Here is a 25,553-nt window from a genome sequence, read left to right as displayed (position 1 = left end):
GCCTGGGGGAGGGGAGGGAGTCCGCTCTCGTTCAGCCCACACTCCTCGCCGCCCACAACTCTGGCTTCTCCTTTTCCGTTGCCGTTTGCTCGTTTGCTCTCGTGGCGCTGGGGATCAAGCCCAGTGTCCAACATACACCGGGCAAGCGTTCTCTCCTAAGACACACCCCATCCCCTCTCTGGTGGACTGAGCCACGCCTCCAGCCCACGGTGGCTCCTCACTGGTGGATTCTAGCTAGGCTAGTGCTGGGCCACTGAGCCACGCCTCCAGCCCACGGCTGTGCCTCACTGGTGGGTTCTAGCTAGGCTAGTGCTGGGCCACTGAGCCACGCCTCCAGCCCACAGTGGCTCCTCCCCACTCAGCTTCCTCTTTGCAGCCGCCAGCTGGTTGGGCGGGGTCTGGAGGTGTGGTTGTTCCTGTGATGGTTTGCTGCACAGGGGATTGAGCCCAGGGCCTTGTACGTGCTGCTACATAAATGCTGTCACGAGCCACACCTCAGCCTGTGGATCGCGTTGTGGTTGTTGTTGGGGTTGGTGGGTGGGTTGGTTTTTTGAGACAGGGTTTCTCTCTTTGACTGTCCTGGATTCACTCTGTAGATCAGGCTGGCCTCGAATTCACAGTGATCCTCCTGTCTCTGCTTCCCTGAGTGCTAGGAATACAGGCATGCAGCACCGCGCCCGGCTATGTCTCATATTCTGAATATTTTTTTTATTTATGTGTACGCGTATGTGTCTTCATGTGCAGGTGTGCAGAGGCCAGGAGAGGGTGTCAGATTCCCAGGAGCTAGAGTCACAGGCAGTTGTGAGCTGCTGGATGTGGTTGCTGGCCACCAAACTGCAAGTGCTTTTAACACAGAGCCGCCTCTCCAGCCCCACATCATAGTGGTCTCGATGGTCCGTCTGGTCAGTACCGGGACCTTTGCGAGGAGACACAGACGGGATCCTGCGTGTATAAGATGGAGCTGCTGCTGGTATCTGTAGCAGGTATTCTGACAGGACGATGTATGTCAGGCATGTGAGAGCACACCCACTACACACGCCTTACCACTATGTATGTCAGGCATGTGAGAGCACCCACTACACACACGCCTTACCACTCACCTTGACACCCTCAGCCTCCGCCTCCTGGGTGCTAGGATCACAGCTGCGTATCACTGGCCAGAGTCAGCGGTCACCGTTCAACAGACAGCGGCTGTGGTGTGAGCAGCTGGCACATGTCCCCAGCGTCACACCGGAGCCTGTGTATGTAAGGCTTTTGTGCTAACCCTGGAGGTGGCAGACAAGGAAACTGAGGCCGGGAGAGGTGAAACGCCTTCTTTTAGAGGCGCCAGGAAGTGTCGCTCCCACCGTGTCCCAGAGGACTCAGTGTGCAGTCACTGTCCGCTGAGAGACAGCAGCGGGCAGCCTGTATCTCCCCAGCCCTCGCAGCACCTCACTGGTGCAAGCAGAGCTAATGTTTGCCGCCTCCGGCCTGTCCCTGCACAGCCGGCCCGATGCCTATCAAGTGGAGCCGCGTCCTGCTTGGTGGTCATGTTGTTGCGGTTTGCTTTGTCCTGCTGTGTTGGGAATTGAACTCGGGGCCCCACACGTGCTCACGAGCTGATTGCTTGTTGCAGAAAGTTCACGCGTGGAGGATTATTTAGCGTGAGGCCAAGAAAGAATTAGTGAATGGATCCCCGCGCCTGTGCTTCTGGAGTCAGGCTGGCTTTCCTTCACGGCCGCAAGATGGCTACTTTGGCCCCTGGTGTCACATCCTGCTGGGGATGGCGAGGGTGGGGGGCACCTAGCACTCCACCTCTGTCTTATCAGAAGCTCGCCTCCCTCCACAAGCCCTGAGGATACTCAGGGTTGGCAGGTGAACCAAAGAGACTAGGCGGGATCGCTCTGGGGAGCCAGTGAGTGTTTGCTCTCCACCAGGAAGTGAACTTTACTTCCGCTCGGCTCTGGCACAAGGTGTCCTCAAGCCACAGACAATGTCACCTTTAGTTGTGGTGCAAGGCCGGGAAAGCTTAGCCTGTCAGGGCAGGGTTTGGTTGAAGCCAGCTCTGCCTCTCACAGCAGCGCAGCCTTACGTAGGTTACTTTCACTCTCGTGCCTCAGTTTCTCTAGTGTAAAATGTGAACAGCTGTAATGCCTCTCTAGGAGTGTGCCGAGCAGCCGAGCCGACGGGCCTGGTGCGCGGCAGGCCTCATGCGCACACTGCCTGGGGCTGTCGCTCCTGCCACTCACCTGATGGCAGATGCGCCGGGCAGAGGCCCAGCTGTCCCTGGACAGAAGGTGATTCTAGTGGTGTCTAGACAGAGAAGACAGCGTCCGAGCCCCAAGTGGCACCTTCCTGTCCTCCAGCGCTCTAGAATGCCTGAGGTGAGGGGAAATGTTTGAGGCCAGCCTGGGCTACAAGTTGTGGAGCCCTGTCTTTAAAACAGGGAGGCTGGCCGTGGCGGTGCGCAGCCTTGATCCCAGCTCTCAGGAGGAGAGGCAGGCAAATCTATGAGCTCAGGCTAGCCTGTTCTACATAGTGAGCTTTTACGCCAGCCTGGGCTACATAATGAGACTCTGACTCAAGGCAAACCAACCAACCAACCAACAACAGTGGGCAGGGGGCGGGGCGTGATTGAGGTTGGTGAAAGACAGAAAAGGCAAAACAGAAGTAGTCAATTTCCAGAAGGGCGGAAGGTCTTCCCCTGCGCCCACCAGGCTTCCTTTTCTCTCCCTCAGTGTTAGCCAGAGCTAGCCCTCCGGAGCTGCTCTTCCACCATCCCAGCCCGCTGCAGACTTGTCGCAAGGGGAAAGAGGGAGAGGACTTTGAGCGTTAGCAGGTTCCAGTCTCACGGTTTAGACCCGGGTTCTGGCTCAAGGAAGAACCAGTGAACGACACTGACCGCCCTGGGGCCTGCCGTGGAGAGGAGGGAGGCTAACGGACGTCCCTCTCTGGAGCTGGGCCGAAACTGTTGTAACTGGTTTGTTGGTTGGTTGGTTGGTTTTGTTTTTGGAGACAAGAATGACCTTGAACTAGGCATCCACCTGCCTCCACCCCCTGAGCGCTGAGATTGCAGGTAGGGCCCACTACACGTGCTGCCAGGGGTCAAGGCCAGGGTCACTGCACGCTAAGCCAGGGATGCGCTCAGAGCCAAGCCACACCCCCAGCTCTGGGCTGTCACTGATTTCACAGGAGGTCTCAGGGATGTTCATCTAGTGAAAGAAAAGTGTGTGTGTGCGTGTGCGTGCGTGTGTGCGTGCGTGTGTGTGTGTGTGTGTGTGTGTGTGCGTGTGTGCGTGTGTGCGTGCGCGCGCGCACCCTTCCCTGGGTGGTGGTGGTAGTTGTTTGGTTTTGGAGACAGGTTCTCACTCTGCAGCCTAGGCTGGCCCCAAACTCGGTGATGGTTGCCCCGCCCCCCACCATGTTGAACGCCCACTAGCTGGGCCTGCTGGCGCACAGCCATATCCCGGCTCAAAGGGCAGCGGTTCTGAGCTTCCTCGGGCTGAGGCCCTGCCTTCATGCCCCCAGCACCAAAGTGTCTTCTCTGCCGCTTCATAGCCGTCATCCGCTGCTGTTACGAATCGTAATATAAGTATCGGTGTTTTCTGGCAGCTTTAGGCGACCCTGTGGGAGGGTCGTTTGATACCCCACCACCAAGACGCCGAGACCCACAGGGTGAGAGTTGCAGACTTAGGAGCCAGACGGGGGACGGGCTGCAGAGTGGTGTCACAGCGCTCGGTGCACTTACAGAAGACCCAGGTCACGGTCTCAGACGTTAGTAACTGCAGTTTCAGGGGTCTCCCCGCCCTACCCCTGCATGCGGCGTATACATGCATGCAGGCTGTCACCCACCTCCAGAGGCACAGGTTCGAGGCCACTCTGGTCTGCATAGGGAGTTCCAGGACAGCCTGGGCTACTTAGAGAGTGCTTGTCAGGAGGAGGAAGAGGCTCAGGAAGAGGAGGAGGGGAAGGAGGAGGAAAGAGGAAAAAAAGAAGGGAGAGAAAATGAAAGGGAAGGAAAAGATTTATTTGAAGTAATTTGGGAAATATTTGCAAGTGTGAACAGCACACAGCACAGTTGCCGCTGTCTTCAGAGTGTCTGTTCCTGTCTCTCTGATCCTGGATATATATTCTTGGCTGCAGGAATGCCTAGCATCAATGGGTGTGGGGCCATGTCCCGCCCCCTCCCCCTTCCCCTCCCCCCTCCCCCACTCTCTCCTCCCACTCCCTACCCCTGTGCTCCAAGAGCCATCGTGAAAGTCAATGCTAATTTTTGTTTTTGTTTCCCTTTATAATCAATACTGTTAAGTTTTTTTTTCTCCATTTCTAGTTATTTCTTTGGGATCAATTCCCAGAACTGGTTCAGAGGGTAAGAACATTTTAAATTTTAAACTGGCTGCCAGATGACGTGGAGAAGGGTTCCACCATGTGCGTGCATCTGTCTAAAACTCTGTGGTCTGGAGAGCCTCTGTCCTGTGTCTGTGCTGGGCAGGCCATGGTTGTGCAGGCCTCCAGAGAGCCGGTCCGTCTCCTTCCACCTGGCCCGCAGCCCCTCACCTCTGCAGCACTGCCCTGGGGTCCCATCTGCCAGGTCTCACCATCTGCTAGCCAGACCAATGGTCTGAGAAGAAACTTCCAGAACCTTCTGTAGTGTCGTTGCTGGCATAGGGCTGGCATGCATGCTCCCGCCATCCCATCATCCCCTGTGGTCTGTGCCCACCTCCCTTCCTCTGTCCCCAGGCGACCTGTGTGTGAGGCGTTGCTCTGAGACTGCCTCTGCGGGCACGGCCCCCTCTCCCGGCCCCTCCTGCCTCAGAGGAAGTGCTCTTTTCCCAGTGTGTCCAGAGGTGTGTGTGTTCACACAGACCCTGCCCATGGGGGGAGGGGGGTTGGGTGCTACTAGGGGAGAGAAAGAATTACAGGCCACGGGGACTGTCTCGCGTGGTGCCACCTGTGCACAGCCTGCTAGTCAGGACAGGTCAGGTGCACACTCTCAAATCCTCTGTCTCCAAAGACAGTGATCTGATGGCTGAGATATTCAAATACATTTATATACTTTGAAAACTAGGGTTTGGAGAACTGGCTCAGCCGTTAAGAACACTTACTGGCTGAGGTCTAGACGACCCACTTGGGTTCAGTTCCGAGGACCTATGTCAGGCTGTTCCCAGCTACCCGAACTCCAGTTCCAGGGGATGGGAGACCCTCCTTGTACCCATAAACTCATGCAGGCACATAGACAGACAGACAGACATTCACACACTCACACACACACACACACACACACACACACACACACACACACACAAATAAAAATAAATACATTTTTAAAAGTCATGTCTGAGAAGGCCCCACCTGTATCAGAGGAGCGATTGGCTGCTGAGGAAGGGAGAGTAGGGGATAGTGCATCGTTTTCAACTGTTCACCCCCACCCTCCCCCTCTTCCCCTCCCCACCCCTCCCCCACTCCCCTCCCCACCACACCCCCATGTATAGCAGCTCTAATGGCACTGAGTAAGGTCCTTGGTTGGTTGGTTGTTGGTTTGGTTCAGTTTAGTTTTGGTATTTTGAGCCAGGGTTTCTCTGTGTAGCCCTGGCTGTGAGGAACTCACTCTGTAGACCAGGCTAGCCTTGAACTCATAAAGGTCCACCTGCCTCTGCCTCCCGAGTGCTGGGATTACAGACACACGCCGCCATGCACAGATTCAGCTCTAAATTTTCTCTGATGACGTAGAGCTGGGGGGGCAGGGGGCGGGTAACAGCCTACCAACATTGGTCCAGCAAGTGCCGAGGTCAAAAGCACTGTCCTTGACCAGTAGCAGGGGGAAGGCTGGAGTTGGGGGGCTTCAGGGTTGAATGTTCTTACTGGGAGGATGTTGGGGTGAATGCTATCACCCCCCCACCTAGATGGAACCACTGTCAACCTTTTGGATCTCACCACTGTGTTGACCTAGATTGAAGGGAGGGACATAAAAGGCCACAGAAAGTTAGCATTTTTAGCATTATTATTTTTAATACAGTGATTAAAATGCCATTCTTTTGAACTCCATATTTCTATGGTTGGATGTGTGTGTGTGTGTGTGTGTGTGTCTATTTTTTTCTTTTTTTAACTTTGTTTTCTGATAAAAGTAACCAGTTTTCTTAGAAGGTTCTATTTCTGAGTGAGGGCGAGGTGGCCCGGCTACAATGCTGCTTTCGGGGTGGGGGGTTCGCATATGTACGTATAGGTGTATGTGGCTGCAGAAGCCAGACATCCAATTTGGGGTCTTCCCTCACTGCTCTCCCATTAAGTGAGGCAGAGCCCCTCACTGAACCTGGGGCTCACTCTGTAGACTAGACTGTGGGGCCAGTGAGCCCTGGGGTCTGTCTTTCCTCCCTGGCCCTCCTGGTGAGTGCTGCCATGCCTAGCCACATGGCAGCCCTGCAAGTTCAGACTCAGCATCCTCAGGCATGCACAGCAAGCTCTTCTTCACCTCCCGAGCCAACTCCTCAGCCTCTCCTCAGCCTCTCCTCAGCCTCTCCTCAGCCTCTCCTCAGCCTCTCCCTCAGCCTCTCCCTCAGCCTCTCCTCAGCCTCTCCTCAGCCTCCCCTCAGCCTCTCCTCAGCCTCTCCTCAGCCTCTCCCTCAGCCTCTCCTCAGCCTCTCCCTCAGCCTCTTCTCAGCCTCTCCCTCAGCCTCTCCTCAGCCTCTCCCTCAGCCTCTCCCTCAGCCTCTCCTCAGCCTCTCCTCAGCCTCTCCCTCAGCCTCTCCCTCAGCCTCTTCTCAGCCTCTCCCTCAGCCTCTCCCTCAGCCTCTCCCTCAGCCTCTCCTCAGCCTCTCCTCAGCCTCTCCCTCAGCCTCTCCTCAGCCTCTCCTCAGCCTCTCCCTCAGCCTCTTCTCAGCCTCTCCCTCAGCCTCTCCTCAGCCTCTCCCTCAGCCTCTCCTCAGCCTCTCCCTCAGCCTCTCCTCAGCCTCTCCCTCAGCCTCTCCTCAGCCTCTCCCTCAGCCTCTCCCTCAGTCTCTCCCTCAGCCTCTTCTCAGCCTCTCCCTCAGCCTCTCCTCAGCCTCTCCTCAGCCTCTCCTCAGCTTCTCCCCAGCCTCTCCTCAGCCTCTCCCTCAGCCTCTCCTCAGCCTCTCCCTCAGCCTCTCCCTGTCTCCACGGGGAAGGAGGGCTTGCTGCACTGACCTTGGCACCATCCCAGGTGCCAGAGATAAGCAGTGAGTGACCAGCGGCTCGAGGCCTTTGGGTATCTGACCTTGTTCCCAGCCGTTCCGTGTATGGTCAGGTCTGCCTCACAGCCGCGTACACAAGGTTTCTCTCCCTGCGCTGCGTCCCCAGGGCGGCTGAGAAAACAGCTTAGCAGTTAAAACCGTGTCTACCGTGTGCCATTGACTGTGCAAAGAGCCTCATGGGAAGCATCCCGCTAGGTCCACCAGCAGGCACACATGTGACACTTTTTCTCCGTGCCACTAAGTCACCAGAGATCGAGGGCAGGCACTTAGTAATTCACAGCGATGACTATGGTGGCTGTGGATCTGATGTGCCAAGGTTCGAATCCCACTTACACCTTTGGTGTCACTGTGCTCTTTAAATGGGTGGCTTGCTGCTCTGAGGCTCAGAGTTGTACTCTACAAAAGTGGGGGAGATATTAAGTACCACTCCGTGGGTGCCATGTCGGATCAGCAGGCTAGAAAGGCAGTTTCACTGGGGAGAAGCAGAGAGTAAGAAAAAACGAGAGACAGGAAGGAGGAGTGGGAGGATACAAGGGATGGGATAACTATTGAGATGTAATATGAATGAATCTTTACAAAAATTGGAAAAAAAAAAAAAAGAAAATAAAAAACGAGAGAGCAGCTGGGTCTAGGGGGAGAGACACCCTTGCTGTGTGTCGCTCAGAACACTGAGGCCCCAGCGCCACAGGAGTGGGGCGTGGGGCTCTCCCACTCGTGACATCTGCCAGCGGTGCTGTACTGCTGAGGGCGTCACAGGGCTGACCTTGGAGTCCGCACCCCCAGGTGCAGGTCCCCGTCTCCCTCTCAGATATTTTCCCCTACCCTGGGTGCGTTTGGCCTGCATGTTCCCTTGATTGTAACTTTGGGGCTTGACTGCCCCGAGCTGTGGCAAATGTGGCAGTCAGGGATCAGGCACCACTTAAGATGAAAAACGACCGCTGCAGCAGACTCTACAGAAGCCTTTCTGACCACTCCCCTGGCGGGGGGGGGGGGGTCCCTTTTAACCCGCCAGTATCTTCCCAGCCCCCAGCCATCCTCAGGTGAGAGGCTGCAGCCGGCCCTCCCCCCACCCCTCCACCCCCCAGGGCACAGGATGGGGCTTGAACAGCTGTTCTTTTACAAGGATTCCCTGGCTGTGTTTAATCAAGATTGTCAAATATTGATTTAATCTCCAGGCCCAACAGATGTGATCCTAGCAGGTTTCGGTGGCAATTAGCTGGAATTAGCTCGCAAGTCAGGCTCCATGCTGACAGGACGCCATCTTCTGCCCAGGAGCCTAGCTTGGCCACAGGAGCAAGCCTTACAAGGGGGCACCCCCAAAGTGTTTTATCTGCGGGCTCAGCCTGGCTCCAGCCCCAGGGAACCACCTCCCCACTATTGCCCCTCACGGTGATAGTGGACATGTTGGGGCTGGGGGGCAGCCGCCGAGGACCCCTGCGCTGTAGCTTGCCAGTGATGTTACCCCAAAAGGCTCTTCCTCTGGCCTTTGAGGCCCGGCTCTGTCAGACCCTCCCCCTTCCTTGGATATAGCCAGTCCTCCCGCCCTTCCTAAGCTCACTTGCCAGGAAGCATCTCTCTCTGGTTGTGCCGTTCAGACTCGCATTTGAAGAGAATGGGACTCGGCCCAGACTGGAACAAGATGTTCAAGCCACATGTGCTTTGGGGGAAGTGTGGCGTGTGACGCCTTCCCTCCCTCATCTGGTCCCACAGGTGCTTCAGGGGCCCCCTCCCCTACCCCAGGCTCTAGGCTCCTGGGAAAGGGTCTTGCTGTTCCTGCACCTCAAAAGGAGCCGTGGTCACGAGGCCGCGCCTGCTTCACTTCACACAGTGGTGTGTCACCGTGTCACCGGGCAGAGAGCCTGCTGAGCTGCTGAGCCCTGACATACGCAGAGGACGCAGGACTTTGTTAGGGATGAAGCCACATCCTCCTCTCCATCTCACAGACGGAGATTGAGACATAGAAAGGCTCCTTAGTGCGCACAGGATCTAGCTAGTTCGGTGGCCGTCAGAAAGGAGCCTGGGTGGCCCCTGCTGCAGTCCTCGGTGCTGCAGCTGCTGTGCGCGGGAGACCTCCAAGGGCTGGCGGCCAGGGCTCTCAAAGCTTTGACTCATTTGCTGGTGTGTGTGTGTGTGTGTGTGTGTGTGTGTGTGTGTGTGTGTGTGTGTCTCCCATGCACACATGATCACATGAGCCTCTATCTTAAAGCAAAGGAGATGTGGCAGGGCTAGCCTTTGCGTGAGCTCAGCCTCTGCATGTGGCAGGGTCTGAGCAGATCGCCAGGCCCTGAGGACTCTGCTGTGGGCAAAGATACAGGTGTTTTGGGTACCATAGCCCGAGAGCAAGGCTGACACAGGGACTGTCCCACTGCGGAGCCGGTGAGTCCCCAGGCTTGGTTCTGTTTGATAATCGGGCCACCCTCAACTCAACCTAACGGCCGCTGAGGTCATAGACATGCGTACCACACCCGGCACGTTAGCTGTGATGCAGGGGTGGGGGCAGGGCAGGGGGGGAGCAGCAGCCCTTTCTCCCAGGCTGGTTCTGTGGGTTAAACAGGCTCATGTGTAAAGTCTTCCCCACGAGCTCAGCTTTCCGGATGCTCGGGTTCGGTGCGTGCTCCCGCCTTGGGCTCGTGGGCACCCTGCATCACCTCTCCAGGACTCCGGCTCGTCTCTGCTACAGGCGCTCTGTCCTTCCTGCATTCACTGGGCCCCGCCTGTGCTCCTGGCGGGCATTGGGCTGCCATGGCTCTCCTGAAGTGACAACAGTGTGAACGCCCATGCACCTGCCCTGACATGCCGTGCTGTAAAAATAAAGTGCACCCCAAGACTACACTATGTAATTTCCACTCACTCTTCTCTTCCCCAAAGGGAGAGGAGTCATGTCTGTTGCACCCTTAGAAGCAGGCAGGGCCCCGGGCGCGCGGGAGCGCTCTGCACGCCGCACACCGCCTTTTCCATTAGAAGCACGAAGCCTCTGGCTTCTCTGGCACTGGGTACAAAGCACAGGTGTTCACGGCGAAGGCCTGGGTGGCTGGTGTGGGGTTAACGGACTGCACTTCCTGGTGAGACTTCCAGGGCTTCTGTCCGTCTTGGCTCCTGAGGGCAGCAGCATGGTGCTTGGTGTCGCCCGAGCGCCCTTTGAGACCAGAGACAGCCAGGAAGAAGAAACTTGGTGCTTCACCCGGAACCACTGGGCCGTCCACCTGTTCTCACTGCATAGCAAAGTAGTCACGGGTGGGAACCAGACTGCCACGGCTTGGGTCATAACCACGCTACCTGCCAAGCCGTGTGACTTGGCCATGCCACTGTCCTTGCCCCATTTTTTAAATGGGCATGGCGGATGTCCTGCTGTGTGGGGCCGTCGGGACATGCAGGTTAACAACACATCCCAGCACGTACCCCTGAACCGGACGCATAGGCAGAGGGTGTGTGGACTCGGCTTGTTCTGAGCCTGTCGCCCCTCCCCTTCCCCAAGAGCATGCACTGAGAAGCACGTGGGACCCCCTAATCTTCCCGGCGTCTCATGGACTCAGTCCTCTGGAGCCCCAAAAGCTCCCTGGGGGTGGCAGGAGGAAGACAGCGGGTCAGCAGCCACAGGCAGCCAGAGGACGGGGGCGGACCAGGCTCTCAGCAGCACGAGTCCCCAAAAAACACCTCCTGCCAAGGTCTCCAAAGCCCTTTATTCCAGTGATTGTCACTGTGCGTGACCCTCCGCAGTACCAGCCCTGATGCCGTGGCTTGGATACAAGATGTGCTCCACAGACTCGTGTATCAGCACACTCGGTCCCCACCCAGTGGCGCTGTCTGGGGAGATAGTGGAAGCTTTGGGGTAGCGAGCCTGGCTGACAGACTTGGGCCCGTGGGCTGAGCTGGAGGGCTAGAGGCTGGCCTCTGTCCTGCCCTCTGCCATGCTGGTGCTTAGCCTCCCAGCTCTAGCCATGACCCCTTGCCTCTGTCCGATACGCTGTACTGCCCCAGATGTGCCGCCCGACCCTCCCCCTCCCCAGATGTGCCGCCTGACCCTCCCCCACCCCCAGATGTGCCACCCGACCCTCCCCCGCCCCAGATGTGCCGCCCGACCCTCCCCCTCCCCTCCATGCTAGCTGCATACTGGAATCCATCGCTCAGCTTACTATTTTTGAGGGAGGGGGCAGGGTCTCACCATGTAGACTTATCCCTCTTAGAACTCTCTGTGTAAACCAGCTGACCTTGAACTCGGAAATCCACCTGCCTCCACACCACCATGCCCTGCCTAGCTACGAAGCCTGTAAAAGATAGGCAGGGAGGGGTTGGGTGGCGTGGGGGTAGCAGTGAGATGGCTTTGGGGGCAAAGGCACTTGCTGCCAACCCCGACGTCCCGAGTTCTGTCCCCAGGACCAAATGGTAGGAAACTGTCTCCTGCTGCTTGTCCTCTGGCCGCCACACACGCGCCGTGGCACTCACGACACACCCTCGGATCTGTGCCCAGAGTAGCTGGCTCAAAACTTAAGTAGACGTCTGTACCTTCAGAAAACTCTTAGTGTCTCCAGTGCCCGCAGGGCGTGAGCACCCCGCCCGCTGCCCTGCGAGGCTTTCCCAGCCGGCCCTCTACTGTGCTTTAGATCTAGACCGGTCCCTGAGGGCTCACCTGCTGAAGGCTAGATTCTTAACCCGGGGGCTGTGGGAAGGTGGTGGGCCTGAGGGGGAACTTAGATCGTTGGAGGCATGCCCCTGCTGTGTGCTCTCTCTCTCTCTCTCTCTCTCTCTCTCTCTCTCTCTCTCTCTCTCTCTTCTCTCTCTCTCTCTCTCTCACCCTCTCCTTCCCTCCTTCCCTCCCTCCCTCACATTCTCTCCACACTGTGGTCAATTCTGTCCCACCGAGCACACCCTGCAGTGATGTTTGGCCTTGCCACAAGCCCAAGGGACATGGCCAGCAACCATACAGTAGATCTGTGCGCCAGAACAAAGCGTCCCTTCTTTTATACAGTGTCTGTGGGGCTGGGGGTCCTCACAGCACCGGGGTCCTCACAGAGCTGGGAAGCCGACACAGTTTCCCTCCCATCCTGCAGATCGCCAACCTCGATCCTCACAGTTACAGTCCCTCCGTCACTGTGCAGTTATGACCGTTTCTCTCATTCCCCTGGCTTCTCTCTGTCCTGCTCAGAGCTGCACCCTCACACCTACAGCGGGGACTTAATAAGTAGCATCAAGTACAGGCTGGGAGTGTGGTGGCACAAGCCGGTAGGATTTGCCGAAGGAAGTGGAGGCAGGAGAATCACGAGTTTGAGGCCAGCCTGGGCTACACATTTTAGTCAGATGGTGGTGGCACACGCCTGTAATCCCAGCACTCGGGAGGCAGAGGCAGGTGGATCGCTGTGAGTTCAAAGGCCAGCCTGGGCTACAAAGTGAGTCCAGGACAGCCAAGGCTACACAGAGAGACCCTGTCTCGAAAAACCAAAAAGAAAGAAAGAGACGGGGTCGGAGGGGAGAAAGAAAGATCCCAGCACTTGGGAGGCTGAGGCAGGTGGAGCAGGAGTTTGAGATAATCTTTTGCTACTTTGTGAGTTCAAGGTCAGCCTGGGCTGTGTGAGAGGGATGCATTGATTAAGATGGGTGCATTTCAAATGCTCAGAGCTGGCACAGTGAATACATCAGTCACGTGTGTCTGGGACTGGTTGACTAAACAAGTACATTTTTAGTAGGGTTGTGTGTGTGTGTGTGTGTGTGTGTGTGTGTGTGTGTGTGTGTGTGTGTGTGTGTTTTGTTTGAGACAGAAGCTCACTGGGGAGGCAATTTGGCTTTAAACTTGTGATCTTCCTTCCTCGGCTATGAGAGAGCACGGGGCTAAGGTAACAATGCTGAGCTCTGTCCTCTGTCTAAGGGCACTGGGCTGCAGCAGGAAGAAGACCACACCCAGCTGACCCTAGTGGTGGGTGACCCGCCCACTGGGGTCAGTACTGCCTGTGTAACATCTTCATTTGGCCTGTGGGATGTAGGAGTGTTGTTCCTGAGCAGGAGGCTTTAAGAGTCGTGGCATGTTTTAGCTACTCCTGTCCCCTCTGAACTTAGGCCGTGGTCCCGGGCAAAGCTGCTGTGTGCTGGAAGCCAAGGTGACGCAAGCTGAGAGCCATCAGCCAGCCTGTGACAAGCCCACGTATGCTTGAGTGCCCTGCAGCATATCTGGGGTTGTCTGTTACTGCAGCAAAGCTTAGCTCATCCTGACTATCCTGGGAAAGGGACAGGGCTTGTGGACGTGGAGACAGGGCGAGTTCTATCTGCCGTGTCAGCGAGTTGCTCCCAGTGATGTATAAGCAGCTGAACAGCGGAATGTTTGGATCCAGGAGTCTTTCCCCATCTCTTCCCTCTGAGTGGGAACTGCGGAGTCCAACATGTTGCCTGTGGTTGCTACGGCCGAAACTCAGGGATCTGGTCAGACATCCTGGCCGTGGGCACGTCGCTTCCTCTGTCTGTGCCCCGTTTGCTGCCTCGTGGGGTTGTGGGCCTTAGCAAACAGCAGTTAGTTAGCAGCCCTGGCCCATGGGAAGATGGTGGTCCTCGCAGCTGCGGTCACACAGCCCGCCTCTGTTGGTGGCGAGATGTGGAAGAGGACCAGCTGCACGCCCGGCTGCGCGTGGAGACTCGAGGCCTGACAAGCACGCTTGAATTCCAGCTCTCAGCCGCTTTCACGGACCGTTCTTCTCTCACGGCCAACAGACCGCTTCGGTTTCCAGCGCCAGCTTCCCAGACCACGACCTCGCTGGTGTTAGTGGGCCAGAGTAGGTCCGTGGTTTGCTCTTGAGCAGAGGACGGAGCCACAGGGCTCAGGCAAGTGGGCAGTTCCCCAAACGGTCAGCCCGGGGAAAGGAGAGGGGCACACCGCGGACAATGGCATATCCGATGCCTGCGTCTGCCCCTTGCCCTGCCCTGAGCCTACAGCAGACACCAGAGCCCCTAGAGGAGCATCTCTCCGTTATGATGAGCCCCGAACGTTTAGAGGCTTAGCCGGGAGCATCCACTCCACCAGAGGCTCCAGTCTTCACAGTGGCAGCCTGGGGACACAGCCTGACTGCCCCCCAAAACCTCCACTGGCCCACGGGCAACCAGGACAACCACAGGATGGATGGTTCTGCCTCTCCCTGTCGTCCTCCGTACAGCTGGAATGGCCACATTACCTCATTTCAGCCAATAACACGGAAGGATTCAGGTCAGCGGGATGCTCTAGGAAAGCCTCCTCCTAGCTGCCCGCAGTGGGAGAGAACAGGGCATCCCTTATGTCACGGCCCTATTTCTCTCTAACCAGGTCTAGAGCCGCCATCCCTAGCTCCCTAGTTAGGAAAGCATCACATCATCGTTGCTGCCTTTGATGGAGTCTGGCCACTTGCCGCCCAGTGGGTCTCGCTGACTCTTAGCCACTGCCGTTCACATCTGCCTTTGCTCACCCTGGGCTGCCCAGCCTTTCTTCCCCACCCACCCCCTCCCACCTCACTCATCCCCAGCTGCCTGCTTGGTTTGTGGTCCCAGGAGTCACAGAAACCAGACTTGGTCATCGCAGTCAGGCACATTGTGTGCAGGAGGCCAGAGGGGCAGGAGGAGGTGAGGAGCAGTGAGAGGGAGCCAGCGTCAGTCCACGCAGGAAAAGGCCAATCCAGCGTTCCTGCCCCTGAGTGACACTCTGTAGGCCATGGATGTGCAACCTCCCCCAAGGTCTGTCACCCTGCCCTTTTCCCATAATGGGGAGGGGGAAGGGGGGCACAAACTCCCTCCAAAGCTCCCTGAAAGAAAGGGCGTGTGAGTGGAGTCCACAATGCTTGAGACCAGAAATCAACAGTGGATTTTTCCATTTGTAACATCATATTGGTACCTAAGCCTTTAAAAAATGGGGAGAGGGGGCGCTTGTGTAACAGATGACCTTGAACTCCTATACAGCCAAAGATGTCCTCGAACGTCATGCCCTCACTGCCTCTCTACCTCCCAAGGCTAGGGTTAGAGATGTGTGTCACAGTGCCCACATGACCCTAAAAGTGTTTCAGATTTTCAGGTTCGGGACTCTCAGCCTGAAAGGGCAAAGTTTCCCCACTTCAGAGTGATGTTGAGTCACTGTCAGTCACCAGCTGTGGCACCCAGCCATTCGGTTCTCAGGCACACATCTGTCATAATCGGACTCCCCACAGGAAAGACGTAGGACAACTCGGCACGCCCCAGTGGCTGTAGGCACCACCCAACTCAGAACAGCACAGAGAGACCCAGTCGCATGCCTGGGGAAGGGATCTGTGCAGGACCCCCCCCCCCCAGACCTAAAGAGCATCTCCGTGTATTTACAGCAGGGTGCGATTAAAAGTGTCCACAGAATTAGAGAGCCAAATACCATCAATAGAGCCCATCTGTCAGGACGCACATGCCACCGCAGGCCAGGCTCCCAGCCGAGCCACCACTGTCCCACCCAGCCCCAGTGTGACCTGGGTCACACAGCCCTCCCCCCGAGCGCAGCTCTGCGCGGGCCACCCTGGGGAGCATCCCCGTGATTGATGGTAGAGTCAGTTCGTAAGTGGATGTGAGCAAGCACATCTCCATCTTGTGTGGCCCACCGGTCACCAGAGGCTGCGACCCTGCTTCCCTCCCCATGTCCAGCCTGCCTCTCACTTTGCGGACACTCACTCTGGCTTCTCAGTAATGCTCCTGTCTCAGGCTTTCTGTGCTGTGATAACTGTGACCAAAAGCAACTTGGGGAAGAAAGGGTTTATCTCACTCAGTTAACCTCGGTTGTCAGAAGCTGTGAGGGCAGCAAGGCTGGATCCTAGAAGCAGGAGCTGCTGCCGAGGCCATGGAGCCAGCTGCTCTTCCTGGCTTGTTCCTCATGGCTTGCTCAGCCTGCTTTCCTGTAGACCCCAGGACCACCAGCCCAGGGGTGGCTCCACCCACAATGGGCTGGGCCCTTCCCCATAAGTCCCTTTTTAAAAAAAATGCCCTGCAGAGTTGCCTACAGCCAGATTTTATAGAGGCATCTTCTTTCTTTTTGAATAATTTATTTTCATTTATGTACATCCATTGGTGTTTTGGCTGCATGTATCTCTGTGTGAAGGTGTCAGATCTCCTGAAAGAGGAGTTAGAGGCAGCTGTGAGCCACCATGTGGTTGCTGGGAATTGAACTCAGGACCTCTGGAAGAGCAGCCAGCGCTGTTAACCGCTGAGCCGTCTCTCCAGCCCCTGGAGGTATTGTCTTCATTTAGGTTCCCTCTCTAATGACGCGAGCTTGTGTCAAGTTGACACAAAACTGTCTAGGCGTGGTGGATCACACCTACAATCCCAGCATTCCTGCAGTTCCAGGGCCCCAGAGGATACTAAGGCGGGAGCATCACAAGTTCAAGGCCAGCCTGGGCTACATAGTGAAAGCCTGTCTTTAAAATGAGTGATGGGTGGGCTGGAGAGACGGCTCAGAGGTTAAGAGCACTGGCTGCTCTTCCAGAGGTCCTGAGTTCAATTCCCAGCAACCACATGGTGGCTCACAGCCATCTATAGTGAGATCTGGCGCCCTCTTCTGGCCTGTGTGTGTGTGCAGGCAGGGTACTGTATACATAATAATACATAAATCTTTAAAAAAAAAAAGAGAGAGAGAGAGATGGAGGGTGAATATTCAGGCCTAGTTGTGGCTTAGCAGCAGAGTGCCCGTGTAGCCCGTGTAGCCCGTGCAAGGTTCTCGACAAGAAGTAAAGTATTCATTAATAGACAAGAAACATAGGCATGTGATTCCAGAAGCCGACAGTGTGTATCACAGAGAGCCAAGCCTGCCTCCTCCTGTCCTGCTAGGACACCTCAAAATCTCCCATCACACAGGGGGTAGGAAGCCATTTGTCAATTAGAGAAATAAGTGTGGGTGGTTTGGTTTGGTGTTGTTTCGAGACAGGGTCTGTGTAGCCCTGGCTGTCCTGGACTCACTTTGTAGACCAGGCTGGCCTCGAACTCACAGCGATCCACCTGCCTGTGCCTCCCGAGTGCTGGGATTAAAGACCGTGCGCCACCCACCCAGCTGGTAACCATGAAGGACAAAGAAAGCAGGGAAGTGAGAAGCTCAGACCCAGAGCTCCCTGAAATTCCTTCCGGACTCTTCTGTGCACAGTAGTTTGTTGCTGCTGTCTCTGCCTTTCAGATGGGGCTTGCTTTTGAGCTGAGGTGATCTAGGCTGTGGTGTGAGGACCATGCGCCTGCGGTGCCTCCCCTTTTTGCTTCCCTGTTTTCTCCTGGGGTTTGGGTTTCCCCCGCTTCATCTCCCACGTGTCTCGGATGCTCCTGTGCCCCTCGAGCATGGGCACCCACAGGAAATAGGCCGTTCTGACCCCTGTCCACCTCCTCTTGTGCTGCTCCATGCCCCCCTCTTAGCTTCCCGCTGTAGGTTCACCCTGAGTAGCCCACTGCGTGACTCCTGTGCACACGGGGTCTCCACTTCCTCACGCGGCAAGCACTGAGGGGCCAGGGTGGCCACGCACAGCCTGAGGGACTGGTGGTCGGAGTCACAATGGCCCCATAGGCTCGTATAGCTGACCGGTTGGTGTCCTGGCTAGAGCTGCGCTGCTGTGAGGAGGCCCCGTGGCCGCGGCAGCTTTCACAGAAGGAGACACTTCCCTGGGGCCGCTCACAGTTCCAGAGCGTCAGCCCCGCGTGATCTTGGCGGGAGGAATGGCAGCGCGCTGAGAGACGTGGTGCTGGAGAAGGAGCTGACAGTGCTGTATCTTGACCCTCAGGCATCATGGAGAGACCGTGGGGGGGGGAGGGGGAGGTAGCTTGAGCATAGGAGACCTCAGAGCCCACCCTCACAGTGGCACACGCCCTGCAACAAGGCCGCTGTTGTAGAAATACACGGCTATTAATATTTACTATCAACAGCCTAGTTATTGTGGCGGTATTATCCAACCCGCCATCGTAATCAATAAACGACACGGACACCTGATAGATTTCAGGTGAGCCTTATCTCACCTGGGGCTGGGCAGATACTCACCCCCCAAACTACCCCGTGACCTCCCAACACCACATCCGATGCCAGCTGCCGTCATAATTCCTGTCTGGGAATAATTCCTACTTCCCACCCATAATTCTGTAAACACTTGCTCAGGCCTCCCACCTGAGCTGCTGCTCTCGGCCACATGGCCCTTTACCTGTCCTATGGGACCTCAAGCCCTGGCCACGCCTACTTCATTCCTGCCGTCTCAGGGGTGCAGGCAACTCTCCCTAGCTGATCAGGGATAACTCTAGAGGCCACACCTCCTAACAGCCCCACTCCCTGCGGGCCAGGCATTCACTCTGTGGGGACTGTTCCTATTCAAACCCACCGCACTTGGTCTTCAGGGGGTAGCAGTACTTGAGAGGGATCAGGTTTTTTCCTTGTTGTGGGGAGTAAGCCTCTGGGGTTGGGCTTTGGGCTTTCAAAACCCCAATCCAGCCCCAGTGTCTCTTCCTGCTGTGTTTGGATCCTGTCACACTTCCAGTCAGAGATGGACTAAAACTCTGACGTTCTAAGCCAGCCCCGTTAAGTGTTTTCCTTTTATAAGAGCTGCGGGGGTCGTGGCGTGTCTTCCCTGCCATAGAGCAATAACTAACGTGAGGCCGAGGGACAGAAGAGTTCCAGGTCGCTTCTACCCAGGTGCTCAAGCCATTGGGCGCTGTGCTGTCCAGAATGAAGTCGGTGCCGCTGTGAGGAGGAGGAGGAGGAGGAGGAGGCAGGGCAGGTGGGAAGCCAGGTGGGACAGCCAGCAGCTCCGTCCCAGGTGGTGGCCACTTCCCCTCCTCCAGCAGGGAGTTTTATTCAAGAGAAGTGACTCAGGGGAGCGTCAGAGGTGGCAGCTCCCTCCCCGTGGGCCATCGGACCAGAGTGTGCACCAGAACGAGGCTAACAGTGACAGAGGGTCCCGGGCTGGGGTGTGAGGAAGGGCCCTGCCCACTCTAGAGCGGACAGATTCACCTGGTGGTAACTGCTAAGAAAAATCGCAAGAAAGCAACTGGGTGGCAGGCCTGGGGGGTGGCTCGGCTCGTAAGCACCCTGGAAAAGCAGGGAAGGTGATGCGGGTGGCTCAGCGTAGTCAGGGACCAGGTTCTGCGCCTTGTGAGCAGGAGGAGGTGTTTGGAAGTGGCATGGAGTCTCTGGGGGTGGGGCACCCCGCAAGGAAGCTCTTGGGTGTTAATCCCTGTGAGTCTTGGGGCTCTGGTTTGTTCATCTGCCATTCTCCCTTCCTTCCTGGCAGGGAGGCGGGGTCAAGTAGGCTGTAGAGCCGGGTGGGCAGTGAGTCCATCAGATTCCAGGAAAGACAGGGAGCCGCGTGCTCCTGGGGTGGCCATCACCCAGGACAGGACTCTGGTCTGTCCTCAAGCCTTGCAATAGGACAAAGGAAGAGAGAGTGGGTGAGACAGGAAGAGCATCCGCCGGAGCAGTGGGGGACTTGCTTGGCTCCCCTTTCGAGCAGACCAACTCAACAAAAGCCCCTTTGAGATGGCCGAGCCCAGGACCCGAGGCGGCGGCCAGAGAGTCTGGGGAATTGCTGTGAACTCCACCGGGGATGTGATGAGATCATCGTGGCTGGTTTTTTTTGTTTTTGTTTTTTTAAAGACCTCATCCACTAGAGATGTGGACTGAAAAGTGTAGATAGGATGAGCCCCTGGCTGCTGGTGCTGGAGCTCAGCGGTAGAGCGTCTGCCTGGCATGGCCTGGAGAGGTTAGTTCCAGCTCCGGGAAGTGCAGAAAGTAAAACTAATGTTTTTTCAAGCAGAGAGGGGCTGGCAGGATGGCTCAGTGGGTAAAGGCGTGCGCTGTCGAGTCCGGAAGCCTCAGGTGGTGGCAGGACAGAGCGGATCCCCTACCCCACAGATCGCTGTCCACCCTCTCCACACGCGCTGTGGCGAACAGGAACAGACGCACACGCTAACGAAATCCTTCTAAAGCAGTAAGGGGTGAGGTCTGGGGATGTGGCTCAGTGGCGGAGTGCTTGCCTGGCCTGCGCTGGCCTTGGGGTCACTCCTCAGGACCACAAAACATATGGCTGTGTGAGCAGATCATCCCCGCCCTGGGAGCGTGAGGCCTGACAGTCTCTTCTGACCAGCTCAAACCTACATAGCAGGACCTTGCCTGCTGTGGGAGGGTGGGGAGGCTGCCGGGCAGGCTCACCCTGTAACACTGAGTCTTTTCAAATGAGTAAAGCGGTCTCATCCTCCGAGGAGCCACGTTTCCTGCCTTCGGGGAATAGCGCGTACTGCTCACACCTCACTTCTTCCTGTTCTCCCCTTGCAGCATGGCTGGGAAGCCGCCGACACCACCCACAGGCCACAGCCTGCTGCAGCAGCCGCCACTCCCTCTGCCCCACTGAGCCACTGCATCTGGAGCCCCCTGGACGCTACCTGCCTGCTGAGGTTGTCCCCGTGCCGCCACCGTCCACAGCGATGGTGAAGGGCTGGACTCTACAGGCTCACGACCTTCAAGTGCACTTTCGGGGGCCAGCACCCTTTGTTCCAGGACTGGCGGGCCTGAACAATGGCTGAGGGCCGGGGGACCCCATAGACTTGCACCTCCACTTCCAGGGGCAGCAGCACTCCAGTGCCCGAGGACTATGACCACCTATCGGCCTCTTCCTAATGATGGTGTGGACCTGGCGGCCAGCTGTGGGGCCAGGGCCGCCGACATCCTCCCCGGGCCCCACCCTGGGGACTACACTCCCATGGGATTCTGGGCCCAGAACGGCAGCATGTCCCAGCCTTTTGGCGACAGCCCAGCCACTGCCACCACCCGCCCTAGCCCCACCACCCCAGCGATGCCCAAGATGGGCGTGCGTGCCAGAGTGGCTGACTGGCCGCCCAAGCGAGATGCCCTGAGAGAGCAGAGCAATCCCAGCCCCTCCCAGGACGCAGACGGCGCGAAGACCACCAAAGCGGCCCATTCCACGAGGAACCTACAGAACGGACAGCTCCCCTCTGGCACCCCAGCTCCCTCAGGTTCCAGAGCCTTCCACCGGCTCTCCAGGAGAAGGTCCAAAGACGTAGAATTCCAGGATGGGTGGCCCAGGTCCCCCGGCCGGGCCTTCCTCCCTCTGCGATACCGGAGCAGCAGCGAGATCACCCTCAGCGAGTGTGACGCAGAGGAAGCCGGAGAGCCGCGGGGGGCCCGGCACCCGGGGGCGCTGCCTCTCTTCCGCGAGTACGGCAGCACATCCTCCATCGACGTGCAGGGCGTGCCGGAGCAGAGCTTCTTCGACATCCTCAACGAGTTCCGCAGCGAGCAGCCGGAGGAGGTTCGGGGCTCCCACAACCTCAGCGAGCTGCTGCGGGTGGATCCCGGCAGCCTCTCCGGGGGCGGCTGTGGGGCCAAGGGGGAGCCCCGCAACGGCCAGCCCACCAGAGAGAGCCTGCAGCCTCTCAAGGAGAGGGAGAAGCCCCGGAAGAAACCCGTGCGGGGCCTGGGTGGGGGGGACACCGTGGACTCCTCCATCTTCAGGAAGCTGAGGAGCAGCAGGCCGGAGGGGGAGGTGGGGCGGCCTCTGGGCGAGACTGAGGAGGGCCGCAGCCCCCCAGAGGCCAGCAGGCCGTGGGTCTGCCAGAAGAGCTTTGCCCATTTCGACGTACAGAGCATGCTGTTCGACCTCAACGAGGCGGCCGCCAACAGGGTGTCGGGGGCGCAGAGGCGCAACACCACCACGGGGGCCTCGGCCGCCTCGGCCATGGCGACGCTCACGGCGTCCCGCGCCCACAGCCTGGGGGCCCCGGACCCAGCCTTCACCAGCACGGAGGATCTGAACTGCAAAGAGAGCCTGGAGCACGACCCGGGCGATGACAACAGCAACGACCTGCTGCTCAGCTGCCCGCACTTCCGCAACGAGATCGGCGGGGAGCGCGAGCGCAACGTCAGCTTCTCCCGGGCCTCCGCGGGTTCCCCGGGGGGCGGCGGCGAGGCCCACGGCGTCCTCGCCGCCGCCCCTCCTGCCGCGGAGCTCACCCCGAGCACCCACCGCACAAACGCCAGCATCTCGGTGCTGGAGGTAGCCAAGGAGCAGCAGAGGACGCAGAGCAGGCCCCGGCAGTACAGCATCGAGCACGTGGACCTGGGCGCCCGGTACTACCGGGACCACTTCGTGGGCAAAGGTGAGGAGGGCGAGAGGCCGGGGTGGGGGGCGCCCAGCTTGTCTTAGAAACGCACCCACCGCTTACTCACCCGACCTTGTCTCATTCCTGAGGGTGCCGGGGAAATGGAGGCTCCCTTGGTGCCTGGGATGACACACGAGCTGCCACCTGGCGCTCCGCCCGAGTTCCGGGCCCCAGCAGCACCAAGGAGTAAATGGTTTTTGTCGAGTGTAGCAGCAGATGGCAGCCGGGTCCTCCGCAGGGCTCAGAACGGTCTCGGGAGTTAGCCGGACTGTGGGTCGGAGTGTCCGACTCGTGCCACTTTTTACCCTGAGATGGACCTCGTGGGGAAAAAAAGTGTTGACTGTAGCGGATCCCATACCCCGACCAAAATGGCACTGAGATGAACAGCAGAGGGGTGACAGTAGCCGCTCCAGGGCCAGCTAACAGAACGACGCTGGGACACCATGAGGGTCCATTGCAGAGCACGGATGCCCGAGGGGTGAGGAGGGTCAGCAGGAAGCAGGGTGCGGCAGTGCACATCTTTCATGCCCGCACTCAGGAGGCCCCTGCAGCGGGATCTCTAGCTGAGGTAGACCTGAGCTACGTGGCGAGACCCTGCCTCCAAAAGGAAAGGAAGTAAGGGGGGCGGAGCACAGGCAGCCAGTGATGCACAGTCAAATCCCAGCATTGAGGCTGAGGCAGGAGGATTTCCAGTACGAGGCCAGGCTAACCTCAAAGCGCTTTCAAAGACAACCTAGGAAGACCCGTGCCTACTCCCAACATTTTTTTAAGCGGCCCTCATAAACTGACTCCTCTGTAGCCACGGAGGCTACCAGCATTTCTGAGGTGCTGGGCACTACACACAGGTGGAAAAGCCAGCAGCGATTTGACGGCCTCTCCAGGAGCGCACTCCCCGCATGGAATGCCATGTCCAGCCCTGGTCTTGTTAGTCTGCGCCTGTTATTTTGGGCTAGCCTTGGACTCACCCAGGAGCACTCGGAAACAGGGGCCAGTCAGTTAAATACACAGAATACCAGGGTGACAGAACAGGAAGTAGACAGCCGCAGCATCCTTGAGTTTTCTCTGAGAGTAACATGCAGACTTTGAACCAGTCACACGGGCTGCTGGCAGGGTGCCGCCACAGTTAAACAAACCAACACCACCAGGGTTGGAGGTCGGAAAGAATTTCCCTTAGGGTTCTCGGTGCCTTGTCTAGGGAAGGAGAGGGCTCGGTGCCTGGCTCGGTTATGGCTGCCACCCTCAGCATTTCTAGAGGCATGGTCAGGCACAGGTGTGACTTAGGGATCCGTGTCAGGCCTCTGAACAAGTCTGAGGCCCTGGGCTCCTAACAGCCAGCATTTAAGCTATCTGCTTATTGTGTGCCAGCCCGGTGTCTCGCTAACTGAATTAATCCTCACATTGCTGAGTTAAGCCCACTTGGCTGCTAAGAACCCCATCATGTGACCTGGCTGGGGCCGTATATCTAATCTCAACCCAGAATTTGTGTGTACCCTCGGGGCTTAATCACCTCACAACAGCTAATGGGAGCTAAACCTGCAAGCCCGCTAACAGAGCCAGGAGTAATCTCAGTGGCCCTGGGTCAGTGACCCGCTGTGTCCCAGCCCAAACCTTTCACCTCAATGGTCTCGCTCTCACACACCAGCTCTGCCTTGTGGGTAGCCTGAGTCCCTGTTACTCAGATTAGAGTCCTGGGGCTCAGAAGAGGACGCTCACTGTGACTTTCTTGCCCAAACTCTTAGGGTTTCTCCACTGGCCTTGGACTCATGAGTTTGTTGTTGTTTTGTTTTGTTTTTAGGATATTTATTTATTTAGGATATTTATGCATAGTATTCTGCCTGCATGTACACCCGCAGGTCAGAAGAGGGCGCCAGATCTCACTATAGATGGCTGTGAGCCACCGGTTGCTGGGGATTAAACTCAGGACCTCTGGAAGAGCAGTCAGCGCTCTTAACCTCTGAGCCGTCTCTCCAGCCCCTGGATCCATGAGTTTTGTGTGCGACTGCCACCCTGCCCCTCAGCCCCGCCCGGCACGCGGCGAGCAGGCTGCCCAGGGCTTGTGCCTTCCCCTTCCCAACGTCTCACTGCACCTACTCGCTCTCCCTCCCCAGAGCACGCCAACTACTTCGGCGTGGACGAGAAGCTGGGCCCCGTGGCCGTGAGCATCAAACGGGAGAAGCTGGAGGACCACAAGGACCACGGGCCCCAGCACCAGTACAGGATCATCTTCAGGACCCGAGAGGTAGGTGGGGCCCGGGGCATGCTGGGTAAACAGGCACCGGAAACCCTGCCCCCTTCCACGCCCCCGAGCCACCAGGCTCCGGGCCACACTCCCTGGTGCGCTCCTGTGAATATTTCCGGGGGAAAAACCGACATCGCACGCGCGTTGTAGCAAATAAGAGGCCGAGCCAGGATCTGACCCTGGCAGGTGACTTCTCAGTTCAGGAGCACAAATCCTATTATCAAGAGATTGACTCCAGTGAGCATTTAAAAAACAAAAAAGCAGGGCTGGAGAGATGGCTCAGCGGTTAAGAGCACTGCCTGCTCTTCCAAAGGACCCGGGTTCAATTCCCAGCACCCACATTGGTGGCTCATGTCTGTTACTCCAAGATCTGACACCCTCAAACCAACACACACATAAATTAAATAAAAAAAATATTAAAAAAACAAAAAACTAAGCAGCTTTGACCTCTACCAAGCAGTCCGTTCCATTCCAAGCAGAGAATCCTTCTGTCCTGCCCAACCACCCCGCTATTAAAGCTTAGCTCCAGCAGTGGGGGACGGCATATCGCGGTTCTGTCTTAAAGTCACAGAGCTTCGCTGATCTCGGTCACCCACAGGTCAGGGCTGGGACCCGCTGCGTCTTCTGCTCTTCTCTTGCCCTCAGCCTGCGTGGCTCTGCGTGAGCGCCCTGCTCTTCTGTCACCAGCAAGGTCTCCTCAGTCCTGGGGACAGGGGCCGCTCTCCGGGTCTTCTGAACCCCGATAGCTTTCCGTTCGGAAGGCGGGATCCCTCTGCAGGGCCCCTGACTGGCTCTGTATGGACCCCACACCCACACCTTGGGCCCCACACTGCCAGGGGTGAGAGGGGCTGAGAGAGATAGGCGGCCAGACTTAGGGCGCGCTCCACCTTACTGCTAGCGCCACCGCCCTCGCGCTGAGATTGACAGTTCCACAGGAGCCACCAGCGGAGAGGAGGCCCTCAGCAGGAATGCGGGGTGGTTTTGAGAGTGTGTCTCCCGCAGCCTAGGCTGCTCCTGACTCTCCTGCTGACACG

At 57.5% G+C, this 25,553-nt stretch overlaps 1 protein-coding gene across 4 annotated transcripts in view; it reads left to right on the top strand.

Moving 5' to 3' along the window:
• SIPA1L3 (signal induced proliferation associated 1 like 3) overlaps positions 1–25,553 on the top strand; it is a 216,770-nt gene that overhangs the window by 104,307 nt on the left and 86,910 nt on the right. For all 4 annotated transcript variants that reach the window (XM_084771148.1, XM_084771145.1, XM_084771146.1 and 1 more), the window contains exons 3-4: positions 20,437–22,277; positions 24,389–24,519. In XM_084771148.1, the coding sequence (XP_084627274.1) occupies positions 20,753–22,277; positions 24,389–24,519 (1,656 nt within the window). In that variant the 5' untranslated portion in view covers positions 20,437–20,752. The remainder of the gene's footprint in view (positions 1–20,436; positions 22,278–24,388; positions 24,520–25,553) is intronic.

The sequence above is a fragment of the Acomys minous genome, assembly GCF_964271855.1.
Source record: "Acomys minous genome assembly, chromosome: 20".
Classification (NCBI taxonomy): domain Eukaryota; kingdom Metazoa; phylum Chordata; class Mammalia; order Rodentia; family Muridae; genus Acomys; species Acomys minous.
The sequence above is the reverse complement of the archived record's forward strand: the minus strand, read 5'-3'. Positions and strand labels throughout refer to the sequence as shown.